General features: G+C 37.4%; 1 protein-coding gene across 1 annotated transcript in view; it reads right to left on the bottom strand.

Moving 5' to 3' along the window:
* Positions 1 to 20161, bottom strand: part of SWT1 (SWT1, RNA endoribonuclease homolog) — a 124026-nt gene that overhangs the window by 45807 nt on the left and 58058 nt on the right. Inside the window, exons 15-16 of the mRNA XM_008066106.2 lie at positions 16322 to 16509; positions 2821 to 2952 (exon numbers count right to left, since the gene is read on the bottom strand). Coding sequence (XP_008064297.1) covers positions 2821 to 2952; positions 16322 to 16509 — 320 coding nt within the window. The remainder of the gene's footprint in view (positions 1 to 2820; positions 2953 to 16321; positions 16510 to 20161) is intronic.

Genomic DNA, 20161 nt, shown 5'->3' with positions numbered 1-20161 from the left:
ATTTTTCTCTCTCTCCCCCTTTCCCTCCCCTTCTTTAATTCTGTTTTTGAGGGAAGGTAGGGTTGCTTTTATTTCTCTTTCGCTATATCCTGTTCTTCCTTATGAGGGTCTTCTGGCTTTGTTCACTTTTGAGGTTGGAGTGTGGGCTGTCCTTTTTGCAGTTTTTAGGTTTAATTGAGGGGGAAGCTGTGATTCAGAATCTATATGCTGATTCCAGCATCCACCAACAGGTGTATGGGCACACTGGAACCTATTTCCCACTGCCTTACAATCTGTCTGTGCAGCAGTACGTAGGTTTGGTCCTTGGATCAAAAGGAGGTACAAAAGAGGAAAATAATGGAGGAAGGGGGGGGTCAATAGGAAGTTAGAAAGAGAGAAGAGTAAGAGGGAAAACAGACATACATACCAACTAATAGGTGAAAAAGAGACACAAGGCCGGAGAGAAGTGAAAAAGACACATGAGCCAAATTCCCTAAAGGATACTGGTAGCTACACAGAGACAGACCAATAAAATCATGAAACAGATAGTGTAAGTCAGAAAGTGAACAAAAGCGAGCAGAACAAACAGTCAAAATGATAAAATCAAAAGTCAAAATAAGAGATCAGACTAGCTCTGGAATCTTTCCTGAGTGTCTAAAGTCTCTTCAGCTCTGATCTCCAGTCTCTCCCCTTTGATTTCCTTGCAGGCAGCTAGATTTACTGGCAGCTTGGGTTTTTTGTGGTTTTTTTTAGCCTGCTGTCTGGGAGGTCTGTGACATTGCCTTTATCTGATTCAGCAGGGGAGGGGATTTGTCTCCTGTTTAGCGAAGTTACCTTAGGAACTGAGGTGGAAGCTGCTGATAGGTGGGCGGGGCAATGCAAATCTCTGCCTGGAGAATGGCTGAGGTGGCAGCTTCACTTTCGCGGATCTTTTCTCTCCACTCGTCTGGGTCCCTGTGTTATCCACTGTGATGGACTGTTCCGGAGTGGGAGGCACCAGGGATCAGCTGCACAGCTGGGTGCTGGGTCTGGGGTGCCACCAGCAGGCTGGGGTGAAGGAGGGGGTCGGGAGTTCCCTCCTCTGGAGCTGAGAGCCTCCGATCAGCACCTCCTTAAGATATGCTGTTTCCTTACACAAGCATGGGATCATGCGCTGAGTTCCTCAGTCAGGGTGGGCCCAGAGCTCCAGAGCTCCAAAGGGCAGACGGTGGGCAGCGAGAGTGGCCCTGGGTCCCTCACAGGGTACTTCAGTCAGAAATGGGACTGGTAACTCTGAGGGGCGGGCGCCCAGAGCCTCCCTGGGTGACCGGCAGCTTGGTGCTGGGTGCTGTGCGAGACGATGTAACCAGGGAGGAAGCCAAGACCTGGGACTCCCGTGGGGGCAGGATTCACATATAGTGGAGCAGCAGCAGCCAGGGGCTGCAATCTGGCCCTGCATGGGACTGAAGGTCCCCGGTCCTTGGACCAGTGTGGCTGGCGGTAGGCAGGGGAGTTGGGGAAGAAAAGCAAGAGTCTTTTTGGGAACTCACTTCGGAGACTCTCACAAATCCACCTATGCCATCGTCATCTTACCAGAACTCCCCAATTTCACTGTGGAATTTTTGCCAGTCATTTTGCACTCTTCAACTTTGATTGTAGATACTGACCAGGAAACCTATTGCAGCAGCCGAAAGCTCCAAGAAGGCACTGAACGGGGGTGGGCCAGGCTTCACACTAGTCCAGGGGGTGGGCTCCAGCTGGTGGCGTCCTGGCAGCTCAGCCTGCCACTTGGCACTCTGGTTCCTCGAGGCGCCACCGCTGCATGACACCAGCTCCGACTCGGCTCCTGCAGGCACTTGGCCGCTCTGCTGGGGACTCCTCAAATTTCTTAAACTTGAAATCAACTCAACTGTGTTTTTGCTTGTTTAATTTATAAAGACAGTATTTTTTATGTTAGCAAGTTGTATCTTTATTTTAGGCCAAGCAAGTAATTTTGGTATATACCGATAAAATTGCTTTAGTGCCACAAAAGAAGAAATTTGACTTAATGCCATAAAGTGCTTTATTCTATTTTATAGCTTTCTGGCACTGTATTTTCTATATGCATCACAAATATTTAAAATAATCACATATGTATAAGTTTCAAAGCATCATAAGACTGTGTTGCATCTCCAGATTAGTTCAGTTTGTAGTTCTGTGAGGAAATCAATCGTGTTAAAAAAACATTAGCAAATATTTGTTTTAAAGAGCAGTGACAATTGCCTGATCTATTCCATAAGTAATTACCAAATGCCCATTATGTGTCAGGTACTGTTCTAGGAAGTACAGTTACACAATAAAGGAAATAGGCCGAGACCTGTAATCCCAGCACTTTGGGAGGCAGAGGTGGGAGAACTGCTTGAGCTCAGGAGTTCAAAACCAATCTGGGCAACACAGTAAGACCCTGTCTCTACAAAAATTTTTTTAAAATTAGCTGGTATGGTGGCATACACCTGAGGCAGAAGGATCACCTGAGCCCAAGAGATCAAGGCTGCAGTGAGCCATAATCATGCACTTCAGCATGGGCAACAGAATGAGACTCCCTTCCCCAAACCTGACTAAAAAAAAAAAAAAATACAAAGTTCTTTGTGAAGCTTACAGTCTGATATATTCTTTTACTAGAAAGGGAAAAGGGGGAAACATTCTTGTAATCCAAACTGGAAATAGGGATTCTTTGCAAGGGAAAGAGAACAAGTTGAATCTAAGAGCTATTAGTTTCCAAAACTTGCTGGAAGACTGCTAGCAATTTTGAAAAGGTGATAAAACTAGAAAAAAGAGAAAGGTAATACATAAATGAAACTTTGAAGTTAAAATAGTGTTTACCTCTGAATTCCTTCAATGATATCTTTCACAGCTGCCATTAACCTTTGAAGATATATAAATGCCTCTTCAAATGATGCTATTTTTGAAGTATTCAGAGCTGAATTTGAGCCCAATCTTTGAAATACATCCGTGCTAAAACAGAGAAAAAGAAAAGATACTCATAGGTACACATATATAGTTAACATAATTCAAGTATTTCCATTGCCAATGTATAAAACAAGTAATATTTATTATAATTTATCTCTCATAATACTGATTTACTTAAATTAGAAATAAAAGAAAGAGATGAAAGTCTGAGTTAATGTTCATGCAAAGGATCTAGGTAAGACACTATACAGGTCTAATCTAAAATAATACTGTAAAAACTATGTGAAAAGTCAGGTGCAGTGGCTCCCACTAGTAATCCCAGCATTTTGGGAGGGTGCAGGAGGCTGGAGGATCACTTGAGGCCAAGAGTTTAAGACCAGCCTGGGCAACACAGTGAGATCTCATCTCTACAACAAAAAATTAGCTGGATGTGGTGGTGAATGCCTGTAGTCCCAGCTACCTGGGAGGCTAAGGCAGAAGAATCACTTGGAGTGAGCCCAGGAGAACCAGGCTGTGGTGAGCTGTGATCATACCACTGCACTCCAGCCTGGGTGACAGAGTTAAGACACTATCTTAAAACAAAACAAAAAAAAGTTGTGTGAATAATGTTTCAGTCCAACAAACCATAAGAGATAGAGAAAAAATAATACTATCAATCTATTCAAGTCAGTACTCATGAACACAAGGCTGAAGAAAAGAATTAGATGTCAGATTAAGTATCTGTTGAAACTGGAAGTTTGTCCTAGTAATTCCACTTCTAGAACTCTATCATAAATTATTAATAGTTATTCACAATCAGGAAACAATTAGTAACACCCCCAAAGTTCAACAATATTATAAAAAGTGCTACGTAAATAGTAAATTAGCCACTTGATGAAACACCAAAGTATTAAAATGATGCTTATCCCTTCAGTGAAACAGAAATATAAAGGTGTAGAAAATTTACTTATACATAACATAAGCATATTTAAAAAATCAAAGCAAGCTCTACTATGTAGACTAGTGTGCCCCTAAATTACATATTCACCCAGAACCTCAGAATGTGACCTTATGTGATATAGGGTTCTTGAAGATGTAATCAGCTAGGTTAAAATGAGGTCATACTGAATCAGAGTGGATCCTAATACGATGTGAAGACAAAGGCAGAGTTTGGAGGGATGCAACTATATAAAGCAAGGATTGCTAGGCACTACTAGAAGAGAGGAGAAAGACATAGAACAGATTCTACCTCAGAAGTTCCAGAAGAACCAAGCCTGCAGACACTTGGATTTAAGATGTTTAACCTCCAAAACTGTAAGCAAATAAATTTCTCCCATCCTCACCTCCTTCAGGACTAAGCACAAATATCATTTTTTAAATAAAAGTTTCCCTGAATACACTCTAAAACTGTAATTCCCACTCCTCCCTAAAACCATGTTACTATTCCTCCTCCATCTCTTCTTTTCTCTTAAAACTTCATGATCAAATGACATACTACCAAGGACCTGCAAGAATGAACAATGCATAATATATCATTTTCCCTTTATCTTAGACTTTTTAAAACACTCTGCAATGTATTAAGGATTGGATTCATGGGTAAAATTCAGAAGTCCTTCACTTGAAAACATTATCTCAAGGTTGAAGAACAATATACCGAGCATATCATTTTTTAGATGTAACTAACATACTGTTTAAAGACATTTACCCTAGGTTTCCAGACTTTTCGGATACCGTGTTTATATGTTACTTGACTATATCTTAACATTAGAGCATGTGGACAAATATTTCTGATTTTCTCGCTGATATGTTCTCAGACCTAGACTGTGCCTGGCATAAAGTAGATGATCAATATATGTTTGCTGAATGATGAATGAAGAAATGAATATTTGACTCAAACGTATCTCTAGGGTTGCTCTTAGTTTTAAGAATTTGCTCTAGCATTTCTTAGACCTTAGCTAAATGATTTTGATTTTTGTTCTGGTGCAATCCACCTCTCTGTGTCTGTAAGTCTATACTTAAATATACATGTATTCAAAATTATCTGGGTTAAATTTAGAAACTATTCTGGATGATCTACATGCTAATTCTCTTAAGAGTTAGCCAAGAGCAATTTTCATGAATGATTTTCCAAGAATTTCAAAACGTACAGCTAGTATATAAGATATGGTTGCAAAACCATCATAGTAGGAATTGAAAGTATATACAAAGATCCTAGAGACACCTTGGCAGTTCTGATAACTACATCTGAGACACCAGAAATGAGAATGTACTATACTATTTACAGTATACTTCAACCTTCCTTTTAATGATGATAATATTTTCTTATAAATAAGTTGAGTATATTGACTTTCAAACTTTACTTTTCCTGAAGTAGTTTTAATATGACTATATCAATTCTTTTTTTAAAAATTAATTTATTATTCTTTTTTGAGACAGGGTCTTGCTCTGTTGCCTAGGCTGGAGTGCAATGGCCCAATCATGGCTCACTGGAGCCTTGAACTCCAATTCTCTAAAAAAGGATCAAAAGAAAAATCTGTCATAAAATAACTGTACAAGTTACTTATTAACCACAAAAACTTAAATCTTAAAAATATGATAGTATATTTAACATGTTTTATTTTCAATTTGTGCTCCCAAATCACCAAATTATCTTTTTTTTTTTTTTTAAGCAAAAGTAATAAAAGGTAGCCGGGCTTGGTGGCTCAGCTTGTAATCCCGCACCTTTGGGAGGCTGAGGTGAGTGGATTGCCTGAGCCCACAGGTTCAAGACCTGCCTGGGCAACTTGGTGAGACCTCATCTCTACAATAAATCAAAAATTAGCTGGCCGTGGTAGCGTACGCCTGTAGTTCCAGCTACTTGGAAGGGTGAGGCGGAAGGATCGCCAGAGCCCAGCAGGTCAAGGCTGCGGTGGCCGGGAGCGGCCAGTGCACTCCAGTCTGGGTGACAGAGTGAGACTCCAACTCAAAAAAAAAAAAGTAATAAAAGGTGATATTAGACAAATTATCTAATAAAGCCTAACACTTAACTGGGAAAATTCAACATAATGGTTAGAACTTTCCAAATTTCTCATACACGACTTTCTCAAAGCTAAGTTTGAATTGTCATATATCATTCTTGGGGAAACTGGAACCCCCCCCCCAGCCCTCCAAAACAACAATCTTAATGTTATGTATTCATATACTTTCTGTTATATCGGCAGAGAATAAATTACTAAAAAGCCATCTCAGATATTAATAACAGGCCCCGAATATGCTTATAAGACCTAAGATACAGTGACAGAATAATAATGAATACCAAAAAAAACACAAAAGTAAGCTGTCACATGCTGAAAAGAAAAGGATACCTCTACAAGAAGGCATTTTGACAAATCTGTAAACATATGAGAAAAAACTAAGAAATCTATAGAAACAGACTGGGTAATAATACATTTTTATCTTTCTAAAGGAAAAAGTATTTTGGTACATAAAATGGCATGTACTAGAATATAAAACATTAAAATATTCAGTCTAAAGTGAAATAAAAAAGGTTACCATTACTTACTCTCCAAGTAAGGATTTGAGTCAACTGACTACAGCCAAAGCAGGATGCTTTTATTCAGAGTCAGCTGTTGGTAATATATAATCTAAATCCTTAGATAAATCTTTGGTAAGCTTTAAATGCCATATTACTATTTAGCTAGTATCTGGAAGCGGTGAGTTAAACATTCTTCAACAATATAGTTGAAACCAAATTTAAAGAAATATATCTTATATCTAAAAAACTGTCCAAAATCCAAAACTAGTGGAATTTCAGAATATATAGGTACCTTACAGATCATCTGGCCAGGTGTGGTGGCTCACGCCTATAATCCCAGCACTTTGGGAGACAGGTGAGAGGACTGCCTGAGGTTAGGAGTTTGAGATCACCCTGGGCAACATGGTGAGATCTTGTCTTTACAATAAATAAAAAGTTAACCAGGCGTTGTGTCATGTGCTTGTAGTCCCAGTAATCTGGAAGGTTGAGGTGGGAGAATCATCTGAGCCCAGTAGGTCAAGATTGTGGTAGCCATGATTGTGCTACTACACTCAAGCCTGGGCAACAAAGTGAGACTCTGACACAGAACAAACAAACAACAACAAAAAGAACATCCAATCCTATTCTCTAATTTTAGATGAACAAACAGAGCTTCAGAAAGACTAGATTATTTCCCCAAAGTTACTGTTTTTAAGTACACAGGAATTATGATTGCCATTTTTTTTTTGAGTCAGAGTCTCACTCTGTCACCCAGGTTGGAGAGCAGCCGCACACTCACGGCCACCACAGCCTTGACCTCCTGGGCTCAGGCGATCCTTCCACCTCAGCCTTCCAAGTAGCTGGAACCACAGGCACACACCACCACACCCAGCTAATTTTTTGATTTACTGTGGAGATGAGATCTCGCCAAGTTGCCCAGGCTGGTCTTGAGACCCTGGGTTCAGGCAATCCTCTCACCTCCACTTCCCAAAGTGCTGGCATTACAGATGTAAGCCACCGCGCCTGGCTGATTGCATTTTTTAAGGAGCAAAATCTTTTTGTTCAAATAATTTTTACACAAATTAGAATTAACAATATGCAAAAATATACCACATCAATATTACTAACATAATTTTTTATGCTACATTTACCTTCTTTTTTATTATTATTTTTTTTTAGACAGATTCTGACATTATGTTGCTCAGGCTGGAGTGCAGTGGAAAAGTCACAGCTCACAGCAGTCTCCACCTCCTGAGCTCAAGCAATCCTCCTACCGTGGTTTCCCAAAGTGCTACGATTAAGCCATGAATTTCCTACCCCACCAAGCTAAGCTTCATCAGTGACAGAAAATTAAAATTCTTCCCAGACATCTAATCCCTAAGAGAATACACTGCCTTCAGACCAGTCCTCAAGGAGATACTTGTGTTGAACACAGAAACAAAAGAATAGTCATACCCATCACAAAAGTATAGGCAAGCACAGAGTTAACAGAGCATATAGATCATTCACAAAAATGAAAATACACATATATAAAAACAAAAGTAAAAAGGAAGCAAAACGACCCCCTAAAAGACCTATGCCAGGGATATATTCTCACATTTAAATAATTAATTTGAACGTGAATGGACTGAACACACCACTGAAGAGGCATAGAGTGGTGAGCTAGATAAAGAAGCATGACCCAACATTCTGCTGCCTCCAGCAAACTCATCTCACTGCAAAGGACACCTACAGATTCAAAGTTAACAGCTGGAAAATGATCTTTCAGGCAAACAGGAAACAGAAAAGGGTAGGGGTAGCTATTCTGATATCAGACAAAGCAGACTTCAAAGCATCAAACGTTAAAAAGGACATGGAAAGATACTACACAGTGATAAAAGGCTCAATCCACCAGCAAGAAATATTCATCCTAAATATATATGCACCCAACAGAGGAACGCTAGGTTTTATAAAACAACTACAAAGTAAACTAATACTGAACACTGACACTCACAAAAGGAGATCTCCATACCCTCCTAATAGTCCTAGACAGATCATCAAGGCAAAAAACCAACAAGAGGATTCAGAACCTTAACTCAACACTCAACCAAATGGATTTAACAGACATCTGCAGAACACTCCACCCAACAACTACAAAATATACATTCTATTCATCAGCACATGGATCATACTCTACGTTCTAGGACATAAATCAAGCATGAACATAGGACATAGATCAACCACATTCTAGGACATAAATCAAGTATGAACAATTTCAAAAGAATGATATAATGCCATGTATCTTCTCAGATCACAGTGGAATAAAAATGAAGATCGCCACCAACAAGATCCCCCCAATACACACAAAGACATGGACACTAAACAACATGCTGTAGAACAACTTCTGGGTCAACACAGAAATCAAGACCAAAATAAAAAGACTCCCGGAAACAAACAGTAACAAAGACACATCTTATCAGAAGCTCTAGAATGCCATGAGAGCAATTAAGAGGAAAATTCATAGTACTGCATGCACACAACAAGAAAATGAAAGGATCACAAGTAAACACACTAACATCATCCTAATTTCAGTAGAAAACTCCAAAGTTTTCTATTAAGCTAAAGTCATAATTGCAGGATACAGAAGACAAAAATATCATGGAAAGGATCAACAAGACAAAAAGCTGGTTCTTTATAAGGATAAATAAGTGTCAGACTAATAAAAAAGAGCAAGCCCAAATAAACACAATTAGAAGCAAAAAAGGCAAGATTACAAGTGAACCTGAAGAAATTTAAAAGATTATCAGAGACTACTATTAATACCTGTATGCAAATAAACCAGAAAATCTAAAGGAAATGGAAGATTTTCTGACATCACATAAACTCCCAAGGTTGAAACAAGAAGAAATTGAAACTTTGAACAGACCAATAACAATCTAGGAAATCATCTCATAATAAGAAATCTCCCTGCCAAAAAAGCCCCGAACCAGATGGCTTCCCAGCTGAATTCTACAAGACATACAAGGAAGAGCTGATACCAATCTTATTCAAAGTATACCAGGCAATCAAAAATGATGGAATTCTTCCCAACTTATTTTAGGAAGCTAACATACTGATACTCAAACCTGGCATACTCCCAACAAGGAAAGAGAATTTTAGGTCAATCTCCTTTATGACTATAGATGCAAAAATTTTCAATAAGATTCTAGCAGACAGGATCCAACAGCACATCTTAAGGATCATCCACCACAACCAGTGGGCTTCATTCCCAGGATGAAGGGTTGGTTCAACATTCAAAAAACCATAAATGTAATTCAACACATTAAAGGATGTAAAACCAAGAAGCACATAGTTATCTCATTAGATGCAGAAAAAGCATTCAACAAAATCCAGCATCTCTTCTTGATAAAAACCCTCAAACACCTAGGCATAGAAGGAACATTTCTCAAAACAATAAGAACTATCTATGATAAACCTGCAGCCAACATTTTGCTCAATGGGCAGAAGCTGGAAACATTCCCCCAGAGAATGAGAACAAGGCAAGGATGCCCACTCTCATCTCTCCTATTCAACATAGTACTGGAAGTCCTAGCCAGAGCAATCAGATAAGAAAAGGAAATCAGGGTATCCAAATAGGAAAAGAGGAAGTTAAGCTATCCCTCTTTGTAGATGATATGATTCCATACCTAGAAAACATTAGGGAGTCTGTCAAAAGCCTTCTCGCACTTTGATAAACAACTTTGGTAAAGTCTCAGGTTACAATGTCAACGTGCAAAAGACACTTGCATCTCTACACATCAGAAACAAGCAGGCAGAGAAACAAATAAAAAAACACAATCTTCATTCCCACTAGCCACACACACACAAAAATACCTTGGCATCCACCTAACCAGAGTAGTAAAAGACCTTTACAGCAGAACTACAAAATGCTGCTCAAGGAAATCAAGGACGACACAAATGGAAAAACATCCTATGCTCATGATTGGAAGTATCAATATTGTTAAGATGTCCATCCTACCCAAGGCAATCTATAGATTCAATGCAATACCCATCAAATTATCAATATTTTTTTTCTCAGACCCGGAAATAACAATACAGAAATTCATATGAAAACAAAAAAGCACAAATAGCCAAAACAATCCTCAACAAAAGAAACAAAGCAGGAGGTATCATACTTCCAGACTTTAAACTTTATAACAAAGCTATAGTAGCCAAGACAGCATTATTGGTAAAGTAAAAGACACACAGGCCAGTAGAACAGAACAGAGATTCAAGAAGTAAAAACATGGTCACTCAACCAAATCATCTTCGACAAAGCCACCAATTACAATCATTGGGAAAAGGAGACCATATTTAGCAAAGGATGCTGGGAAAACTGGCTAACCACATGCAGAAGAATGAAATTGGGCCCCTACCTATCATCATATATAAAAATTAACTCAAAATGGAACAAAGATCTAAATGTTAAACCTCAAACTATAAGAATCCTAGAAGAAAACACAGCACACACCCTTTTGGACATTGAAATAGGCAATTAATTCATGAGCAAATCCCCACAAGCAAATGTTACAAAAGCTAAGACAGACAGGTGGGACATCTCATCAAGTTGAAAAGCTTTTGCATAGCAAAAGAAACTATCAAAAGAGTAAAGAGACAACCCACATTATGGGGGAAAAAGTATTTGCAAATTATGCATCTAACAACTACATTTTCGCTTCAAAAGAAGCGAAAGAAAAAATTAACAATCCCATTAAAAAGTGGGCAAAAGACATGAACAGACACTACTCTAAAGATGACACGTTCAGCCTCACTAATCATCAGAGAAATGCAAATCAAAACCACAATGAGATACTGCCTAGTTCCAGTAAGGATGGCTATCATTAATAAGTCAAATCAACAGGGGCTGGGGTAGCTGTGGAGAAAAAGGGAATGCTTCTACACTGTTGGTGGGAATGTAAGCAAGTTCAACCTCTATGGAAGGCACTGTAGCAATCCCTAAAAATAACAAAAACTGAACAATGCAGCAATCCTTCTCTTGGGAATATACCCAGAGGAACATAAATCACTCTACCAAAAAGACACCTGCACATGCATGTTTATTGCCGCACTAGCTCAATAGCAAAAACATGGAACCAGCCCTGCTGCCCATCGAAAGTGGCCTGGATAAAGAAAATGTGGTACATATACATGATGGAGTATTACACAGTCATAATGCAGAACAAAATCATGTCTTCCCAGCAACTTGGATGCAGTTGGAAACCAACACAAAGAACTGAATCCCACATGTCCTCACTCATAAGTGAGTGAGAACACTAGTCACATTAGCATAAGGGTGGGATTCGTAGTCCCTGGGCACAGCTAGGGGAGGAAGGAAGGGAAGAGGGTAGGGGGCATGTGACAACACAAAGGGTACCTGGTCCACTACCAGGGGAAGTGAAGGCCACCTAGAAGTCCAAACTTCATCTGCATCAGCCTACTTATGTAATAAATCCTTACATGTACCCCACAACTCTATAATAAATAAATACATTTTTTTAAAAATTAGTATTTTGATAGTTATGAAAAACAAGCCAACAAAAAATCAAAGTGCTGGGATTACAGGCACAAGCCACCACTCCCAGCACATTTACCTTATTATAAACTGAGCCATTAAGAATAATAAGGTGGCTCTACCACAGGGAAGAGGAGATCTTATTTAGCAAATGGTGCTGGGAAAACTGGTTGACCACATGCAGAGGAAAAAAACAGATGCTGGCACAGGTGCAGAGAAAAGAAGACACTTCTACACTTTGGTGGAGTGCAAACTAGCCCAACCTCTACGAAAAATAGTGTAGTAATATCTAAAGGAACTAGAAATTGACCTTCCATACGACCCAGCAATCCCCCTTCTGGGAATATATACCTGCAGGAACACAATCGTTCTACAAAAAAGATACCTGCATGTGCATGTTTACTGCCACATTATTCACAATAGCAAAAACATGGAACCAACCCCACTGCCCATCGAAGTAGAATGGATAAAGAAAATGTGGTACATATACATGAAGAAATATGACGCAGCCATAAAGAAGGACAAAATCATGGACTTCTTAGCAAATTGAATGGAATTGAAGACAATCATTCTTAGCGACCTATCACAGATACAAAGAACTAAATATCCATGTTCTCACTCATAAGTGGGACCTGAACATTAACCACAATAAGCACATGGGAGAGATCGGCAGTCACAGGACATGGACATTGCCAGGGGAAGAAGGAAAGGGGGAGCATGTAACAACACAAAGAGTACCTGATCCTAAACCAGGGGAGGTAAGGACCAGCTGGAGGTCCAAACTTCACCTGCACGTACATTACTTATATACCTAATCCTGACTTGTACCCCACATCTTTAAAATAAAATATAGAAAAAAATAATGAAGTGGTTTTGGATATAAACATTTCAAATCAGCGTTACAGATGACAGATGCAATCTATTGTCAGATGAACTAATTCTAGATTATTAAGCAAATTATTAAATTGGTTATTACACATCAATTTATACAAAACTATCAGTCAATAAACTGTCAAAACAATTTCTTTTCTTATTAGTTCTGCCTCATGGTATTAATAAAATTCTAAGTCACAGAGAAAAGTAATGACAAAAGGTAAAAGATAATGTTTAATTATAGTTCTCATTGCAAACTCAAAATACACATTTAAAAAGATGTCTCAGAAGCTTAAATGAAAAATAGCAGGAAAGTTTTTTTTTTTAACATAGTATCTTAACACTAACCCAAATTTCTTGTAAATAGGAAAGACATTTAAAACCTGACCTAATATGCTGTAAGTTCACAACTGATTTACTAAAGCTCAGGGCAAGAAGATGGCATTCCCAGTTGTGTGAAAGCACTCTAGTAGTTTTATATAAGAAACTATGCATAGGATCTACCAGACTTCCAAATGGGCATCTCTCCCTGAAAGGCCCTACACGGTAATGTTGAAAAAGTTCTACAGTGTCTCTGGTACACAACTAGGCTTCAGAAACAGTGAAGTAGGATTAAATAAATATGTATTGATAAGGCAATATAAGCATTTTTTACTTACTGAAATTTTCAATTATGCAAAATCTATTACCCAGAAACTACACAGAACTTTCTAGTATCCAATTCAAATACATGTCTTATAGGTAAACTTTTAAAGTACTCAAATGCTTTCTAAATGAAAGGAAAACTAAAATATCTTAGATACAGTTTTAGTCTATATTATTTTGAAAATGGTAATCCTTGACTGGCATATATGGTAACTTTCTGCTAACCAGAATACCTGACTAGCCAAAACTTTAAGAATATGTTAAGAATGGAAAGCACAAACAAATAAAACTTTTACTTTATATGAAAATATAAACTTGTAGCTGGGCTCGGTGGCTCAGTCTGTAATCCCAGCACTTTGGGAGGCTGAGGCGAGTGAATTGCCTAGGACCGTGGGTTCGAGACCCGCCTGGGCAGCAAGACCTCATCTCTACAATAAATCAAAAAAATCAGCCAAGCGTGGTAGCGCATGCCTGTAATTCCGGCTACTTGGAAGGCTGAGGTGGAAGGATCCCTGGAGCCCAGCAAGTCGAGGCTGTGGTGGCCGGGAGCGGCCACTGCACTCCAGTCTGGGTGACAGAGTGAGACTCCAACTCAAAAAAAAAAAAATTAGCTGGGAGTGTTAGTGCATGCCTGTAGTTCCAGCTACTTGGAAGGCTGAGGTGGAAGAATCACCTGAACCCAGCAGATCAAAGCTGCAGTGACTGAAAGCATGCCACTGCACGCCAGCCTACGTGACAGTGTGAGATTCCAACTCAAAAAAAGAAAATATAAATTTGTAAATAGTATCTTCTTTAGTTCACATGCCAGGTATATATATAGTCATTGCTTGAGTATGATGGTTATAAAGTCTGCATACAGGCCATATATTTTGTTGGAAAAAAATTTAAATTTAGTCAAGGCTAAAATCAAGACCCAAATTTACAATGTTATAATAGCCAATCGAGAATAGATGTTTAAGTGGAGTGCAAATATTGCTCTGCCACTCTTGTGAACATTTAGAACAAATAGATGATCTTAATGCAAAATAAGTATGTTTTGGACCCCTGAACCAAAATCATACTATGAAGCACTGGTTTGACTAATTATACAAAGATTATGAGCTTGGGGGAAAGTATAGAAAAGAGTGTTCATCTACTTTAAAATCAGAGGTTTTTATATTACTTTTTAAAGTTTCTTTATCCCTGTGAAGTCTGAAAAAAAAAAACCCAAAAGGTCTCTCTCTCTTCATTTTACCAAGACCAGAGTATTTATAAAGAATGTAGTATTTAAATTTATGTGTACTAAATAGCAGTATTTCCTTTTTTAAAAAACCAGTATTTAATCTTCCTTTAAAAATATTACATGAATTTTTCCTAATAAAGACTGATCTTTTCTTAAAGTATACACAAATTTTATTTTTAGTTGGAGTCTCACTCCACCACCCAGGCTGGAGTGCAGTAGCACACTCACAGCTACCACAAGAGTTGTGCCAGCATCAACTCGCTGGGCTCCAATGATCCTTCTGCCTCAGCCTTCCAAGTAGCTGGAACTACAGGCACGTGCTACCATGTCCGAGTAATTTTTGTGATATATTGTAGAGACGAGGTCTTGTCAAGTTGCCCAGGTTGGTCTAGAACCCGCAGGCTCAGGCAATCCACTTGCCTCGGCCTCCCAAAGTGCTGGGATTACAGGCTGAGCCACCAAGCCCGGCCAAAGAACACACAATTTTATTAAGGCTTTGTATCCTGTTAATTTGTTTAACCAATCTAGGTGATTTTTCATTGGTTGTGATATATATAGGCAATGCTTCTCATCAAGTTTTCATATCTAAATCACCTGGAGAGATTTTTTTTTTAATGCATTCCCTCTGTTTCACCACAGTTTTACTGAAATCATAATCTCTAGGGCTAGAGCTTAAGTATATATATTTTAAAACTCTCCAGGTAATTCTGATGTGCACCCCTATTTAAGCATCACTATTTCTAAGATACCAACTTAACAAAAGGTCCTCAGTAAGACAATCTGATACATTAAGCTCACAATCCAAGCGCTAACTATTCAATGAATAACAGTAATATAGTCATTCATCACTAAATGATGGAGATGCATTCTGAGAAATGCATTGTTAAGGTAATTTCATTGTACAAACATCTTAAGTATACTTATATAAGCCTAGATGGTCTAGCCTTCTATATACCTAGGGTATATGTACAGGCTAAGTTACAAACCCATACAGCATATTACTAATATATTAAATACTATTGGCAATTATAACACAATGCTAAGTATCTGTTTATCTAAACACACTTAAGCACAGAAAAAGGACAGTAAAAAAATATGGTATTATAATCTTATGGGACCAAAAATATGGTATTATAATCTTATAGGAATGGATAAAGAAAATATGGTACATATACACAATGGAATACTTTTCAGTCATAAAAAATATCCTGTCATTTTTGACAATACGGATGAAACTGAAACACATTATGTTAAGTGAAATAAGTCACATACACAGAGACAAACACTGCCTGATCTCACTCATGTCGAATATTAAAAAAATGTTGATCTCATAGAAACAAAGAGTAGAACAATGGTTAATAGAGACTGGGGGTTGGTGAGGGAATGGGAGAATGGGGAAAGGCTGGTCAATAGGTACAAAGTTACATTTAGAAAGGAAAAATAAGTTCTGGTATTCTAGTGCACAGCAGAGTAACAATGGTTAACAGTAAGGCATTATATATTCTCTCCATAAAGAAATGACAAATGCGTGAGGTGATGGATATGCTAACTACCTTGATTTGATCATTATACAATAAATATACATATCAAAATGTCAAATTATACTCCAATATGTATAATTACAATGTCAACTTAAAAATAAATTTTTAAAAAATTCCCCCAACTCTAGTACCTGTTCTGATATATTGTAATCCAAACATTCTCTAGGACAGACCAGATTTCTTGATGCCTCTTAAGCTGGATAAGATGAGAATTCGAACAAACAGTGATTTCTTGGTTATGAGACTTTATTGAAGAAGTATCTTCCTGATTTTTCCTCACTGTGTTCTCTGAAGAATTTGGCTTTTGTTTTATCCTGACCTGGGGAAATAAGAAATACATAAATGCAGCTAGTTCTTTACTAGTAAGTGAAAAACAGAGAATGCCAATTGTGCTTACAAATGTTCTAGCTTTCTGGGAGATGCTGGCTATATTTTTTCTGTTATTATATTCAGAATATTCCCAGAAAAGCATCAGAGCTTAAAAATATATATTTTCATTTTCCAAATCAAACAATATTTCCAATCTATTTATTATACTGCCCTTTCTTAGCTAATATAAGTAATGTCAATTTAAGAATACTGTTTGAACACACATGATATTGAGCTAAGCAGAGGACACCTAGAACTCAAAGATAAATAGGTGTAGTCAAGCCTCAAAACACCTTACAATCTAGTAAAAAACAAAAACAAAAACTGTAAAGGGCTGCAAAGAGTTGTGTTTAAAAAATCAAGACAGAACTTAAACTTTATGTTATGAGCAATCATGAAGCACTGAAGAGTTCTAATTTAGGCAGTGATAGACTCAGAACTGCACTCTAAGACAAACTGGAACAGAAGAAAAATGGAGGCAGGAAACTGGTCAGAAAGCTATTGAAATAATTCAGAATAGAAGTCCTAAGAACTTAAATTACAAGAGATAAGGCAATAGAATGAAAAGAAAAAAATGTATGCAAGAAATATTTTAAAAGACTTGACAAAAACTAGATTTAGGGAATGAAGAGACACTAAAATTTTTTTTAACCTCAATGCTTAGAAGAATGATAACATAAATAATAAAACGTAGAAGAGCCATAAATCTATAAATGTATGTGTTTTAATCAGATTGAATCCTCCTGATTACTTCTCCAGAGGAATGTAAAGACAGTTCTATTCAATTCAAAGGATTCATATAAATATTCATATAAGGTGTGATGGAACACATCTCAGATGCATGTGCACAAATTAATGGTTTTGTTAATGTGCCACTTTCATTGTAATTTTAGTTTATTTACTTTTAGATACAGAGTCTCACTCTGTGGCCCAGGTTGGAGTGCAGTGGTATAATCATAGCTCACTCTGGCCGAATTACTGGGCTCAATCAATCTTCCCACCTCACACTCTCTAGTAGCTGGGATTACAGGAGCATGACACTACGCCCAGCTAATTTTTTAAATTTTTGGTAGAGATGAGGCCTTGCTATGTTGCCCAGGCTGGTCTCAAACTCCTGCACTCAAGCAATCCTCCTACTTCAGTCTCTCGCTTTGGCCTCCCAAAGTGCTGGGATTACAGGCACATGCCACTATGCCTGGCCTGTAATTTTAAACAGCATATTAAGCTGCATTGCTGATAAGGGACGATACACTGAACAGACACATATTTTCATGTAAAAGCAATAAACCATTTAATGTATTCTGTTTGTGTTTTCCAACTTTATGACCTCCGTAATAAAACCAAGAAGATAGGCTGATTGCAAACAAGAAAAAGAAAAGGAAGAAGGAAGAAAACACAAGTTTTTTAAAAGAAATATGTTGACTTTGAGGTAAAAAAGATATTTAGGTAAAGATATCTTTTAATTATATCAGACAAAATATGTTTTATTGTTTATGTGTATTAAGCTCACAATTTAATAGGCAGAAAAGTTTTTTTTCATTGTAATTAGATATGCAGATCTGCAACTTTTAAAACATCTGCAGTTGAGAATCATTCTCATGGAGAGAAGTCTTAGAAGTAGGTAAGAATGTTGGGAGAAAATATAGCACACAAGAAGGTAAAGAATAGACAAACTGAGCTGGGCTCGGTGGCTCAGCCTGTAATCCCACGCTTTGGGAGGCCAAGGTGAGTGAATTGCCTGAGCCTGAGGGTTCGAGACCCACCTGTGCACCTTGGCAAGACCTCATCTCTACAATAAATCAAAAAAATTTAGTTGGGTGTGGTAGTGCGCGCCTGTAGTTCCAGCTCCTTGGAAGTCTGAGGCAGAAGGATCGCCGGAGTCCAGCAGGTTGAGGCTGCGATTGCCAGGAACAGTCACTGCACTCCAGTCTGGGTGACAGAGTGAGACTCCAACTCAAAAAAAAAAAAAGAATAGACAAACTGAAGGGAAGAAGCAAAAATAAGATATGGGAAGAAACAGAAGTATGCAATAGCAATAGAAGCCAAGAGAGACAGGTTTCAGGAAGGAAAGAATAGACATCAAGTACTGAGGAAAGGCTAAGAAGGTGAAGAATGAGTTAAAAAGGGATGAATTTGGTAATTAGAAAGCAAATGATGGCCTATGGTTTCCTTAGTAGAGTATGGCAGTAGAATTCTACTTTTAAAGAATTAAGATATAAGAGAATGAAAACATGCAAGTGGCATATAGATGGCTCTTTGAAGCAGTTGTCGATGGAGGCAGTACAAACAGCATAGCCAATAAACAGCACTGTATTTAAGAACAGAAAAAATCTGAGCATATTTTCAAAGCAGCAAATAGATATACTATTGATTCAAGTGATCTTTTAAAAATATCACCTTGAGGAAAAAACACTGACTTAGGTTTTAAGAAAAGGTACTTGATAGAATAGACAAAACTTTTAACTAGAAGTTTTAAAACTTGGTTTTTTGATCTTGGTTCTTCTATAACATGCTTCGTAAACTTAAATAAAATCACTCCATTTCTCTAAGTTTAAGTTCCTTTGCTGATAAAAAGACAATTTCAAAGGTTAGCTTTGTGGCTTACTAGTTTCATACTTATTAAATTTTTTAAAAATAAAATTTCCACTGCTATCAGTAATAACTGTTAATATTTATTATTTGTTATGTACTTTCTAAGAATTTTATTCATTCATTTAATCTTAACAACTGCCCTATGAAACAGATACTATGATTATCCATATTTTACAACTGAGATATAGAAAATTTAACTCATCCACGGTCACACAGATGGTAAGAGGCATGAACAGGATTTGACCTTCAGGAACCTGACCATGAATGAATTTATGATCTGTCTCCAACTGTAAAAGTAAATATAATCCTTCTCTGTCTCTATCTGGGTCAAAAAGAAAAATGAAAAAGATTCTTTCCATTTCTGCATATTAAATTCTGAACTTAATACATAAAAATAAAAAGACAATTTTATCCTGAGATGATTTTTTAAAGAAGATCACTACATACATTTAAAATTAAGACCGGCCTTTACCCAATGCCTCTTTTCTTAAATAGTAGTGCATATACTGTGCAAGTAGACTTTCTTTATCAAACACTTATGTGGCACTTACTATGTGCTAGGCATTAAGGTCTCTGCAAATTCTAACTTGTTTAATTCTCATGACAATTCTTAGACCAGGATTATTATCATACTCATTTTACAAAAGAAAAAAAAACTTCAGAGAGTTTAAATAACTAAAGGTTAAAATACCACAAGTCAGGATCCGGAGACACCTGCGTCTAAAGTGTATTAAAAAGACTGATTTTAATTATTCTATCATCTTAAGTAGAGAGCAAATCCTATTTTTTTTTTTTAGTAGTTGGAAGTATTACAAAATAAAAATGTCTTTTTCCTATGTATACACCACCTTCATAAAAATCTGAAAAATGATAATAATAGTTTGTCTTTCCATTTTGGGTTCTCAGAAGCCTTTCAGAAGGAAACAAATAATAAATATTCCTATTTTATCAATTTTCTACATTTGATAAATTAAGATCAGGTGGATTTTTTTTTTACAGTTATTATATTG

The sequence above is a fragment of the Carlito syrichta genome, unplaced genomic scaffold (genome assembly GCF_000164805.1).
Source record: "Carlito syrichta isolate Samal-C Ts95f unplaced genomic scaffold, Tarsius_syrichta-2.0.1 Scaffold308845, whole genome shotgun sequence".
Lineage (NCBI taxonomy): Eukaryota > Metazoa > Chordata > Mammalia > Primates > Tarsiidae > Carlito > Carlito syrichta.
The sequence above is the reverse complement of the archived record's forward strand: the minus strand, read 5'-3'. Positions and strand labels throughout refer to the sequence as shown.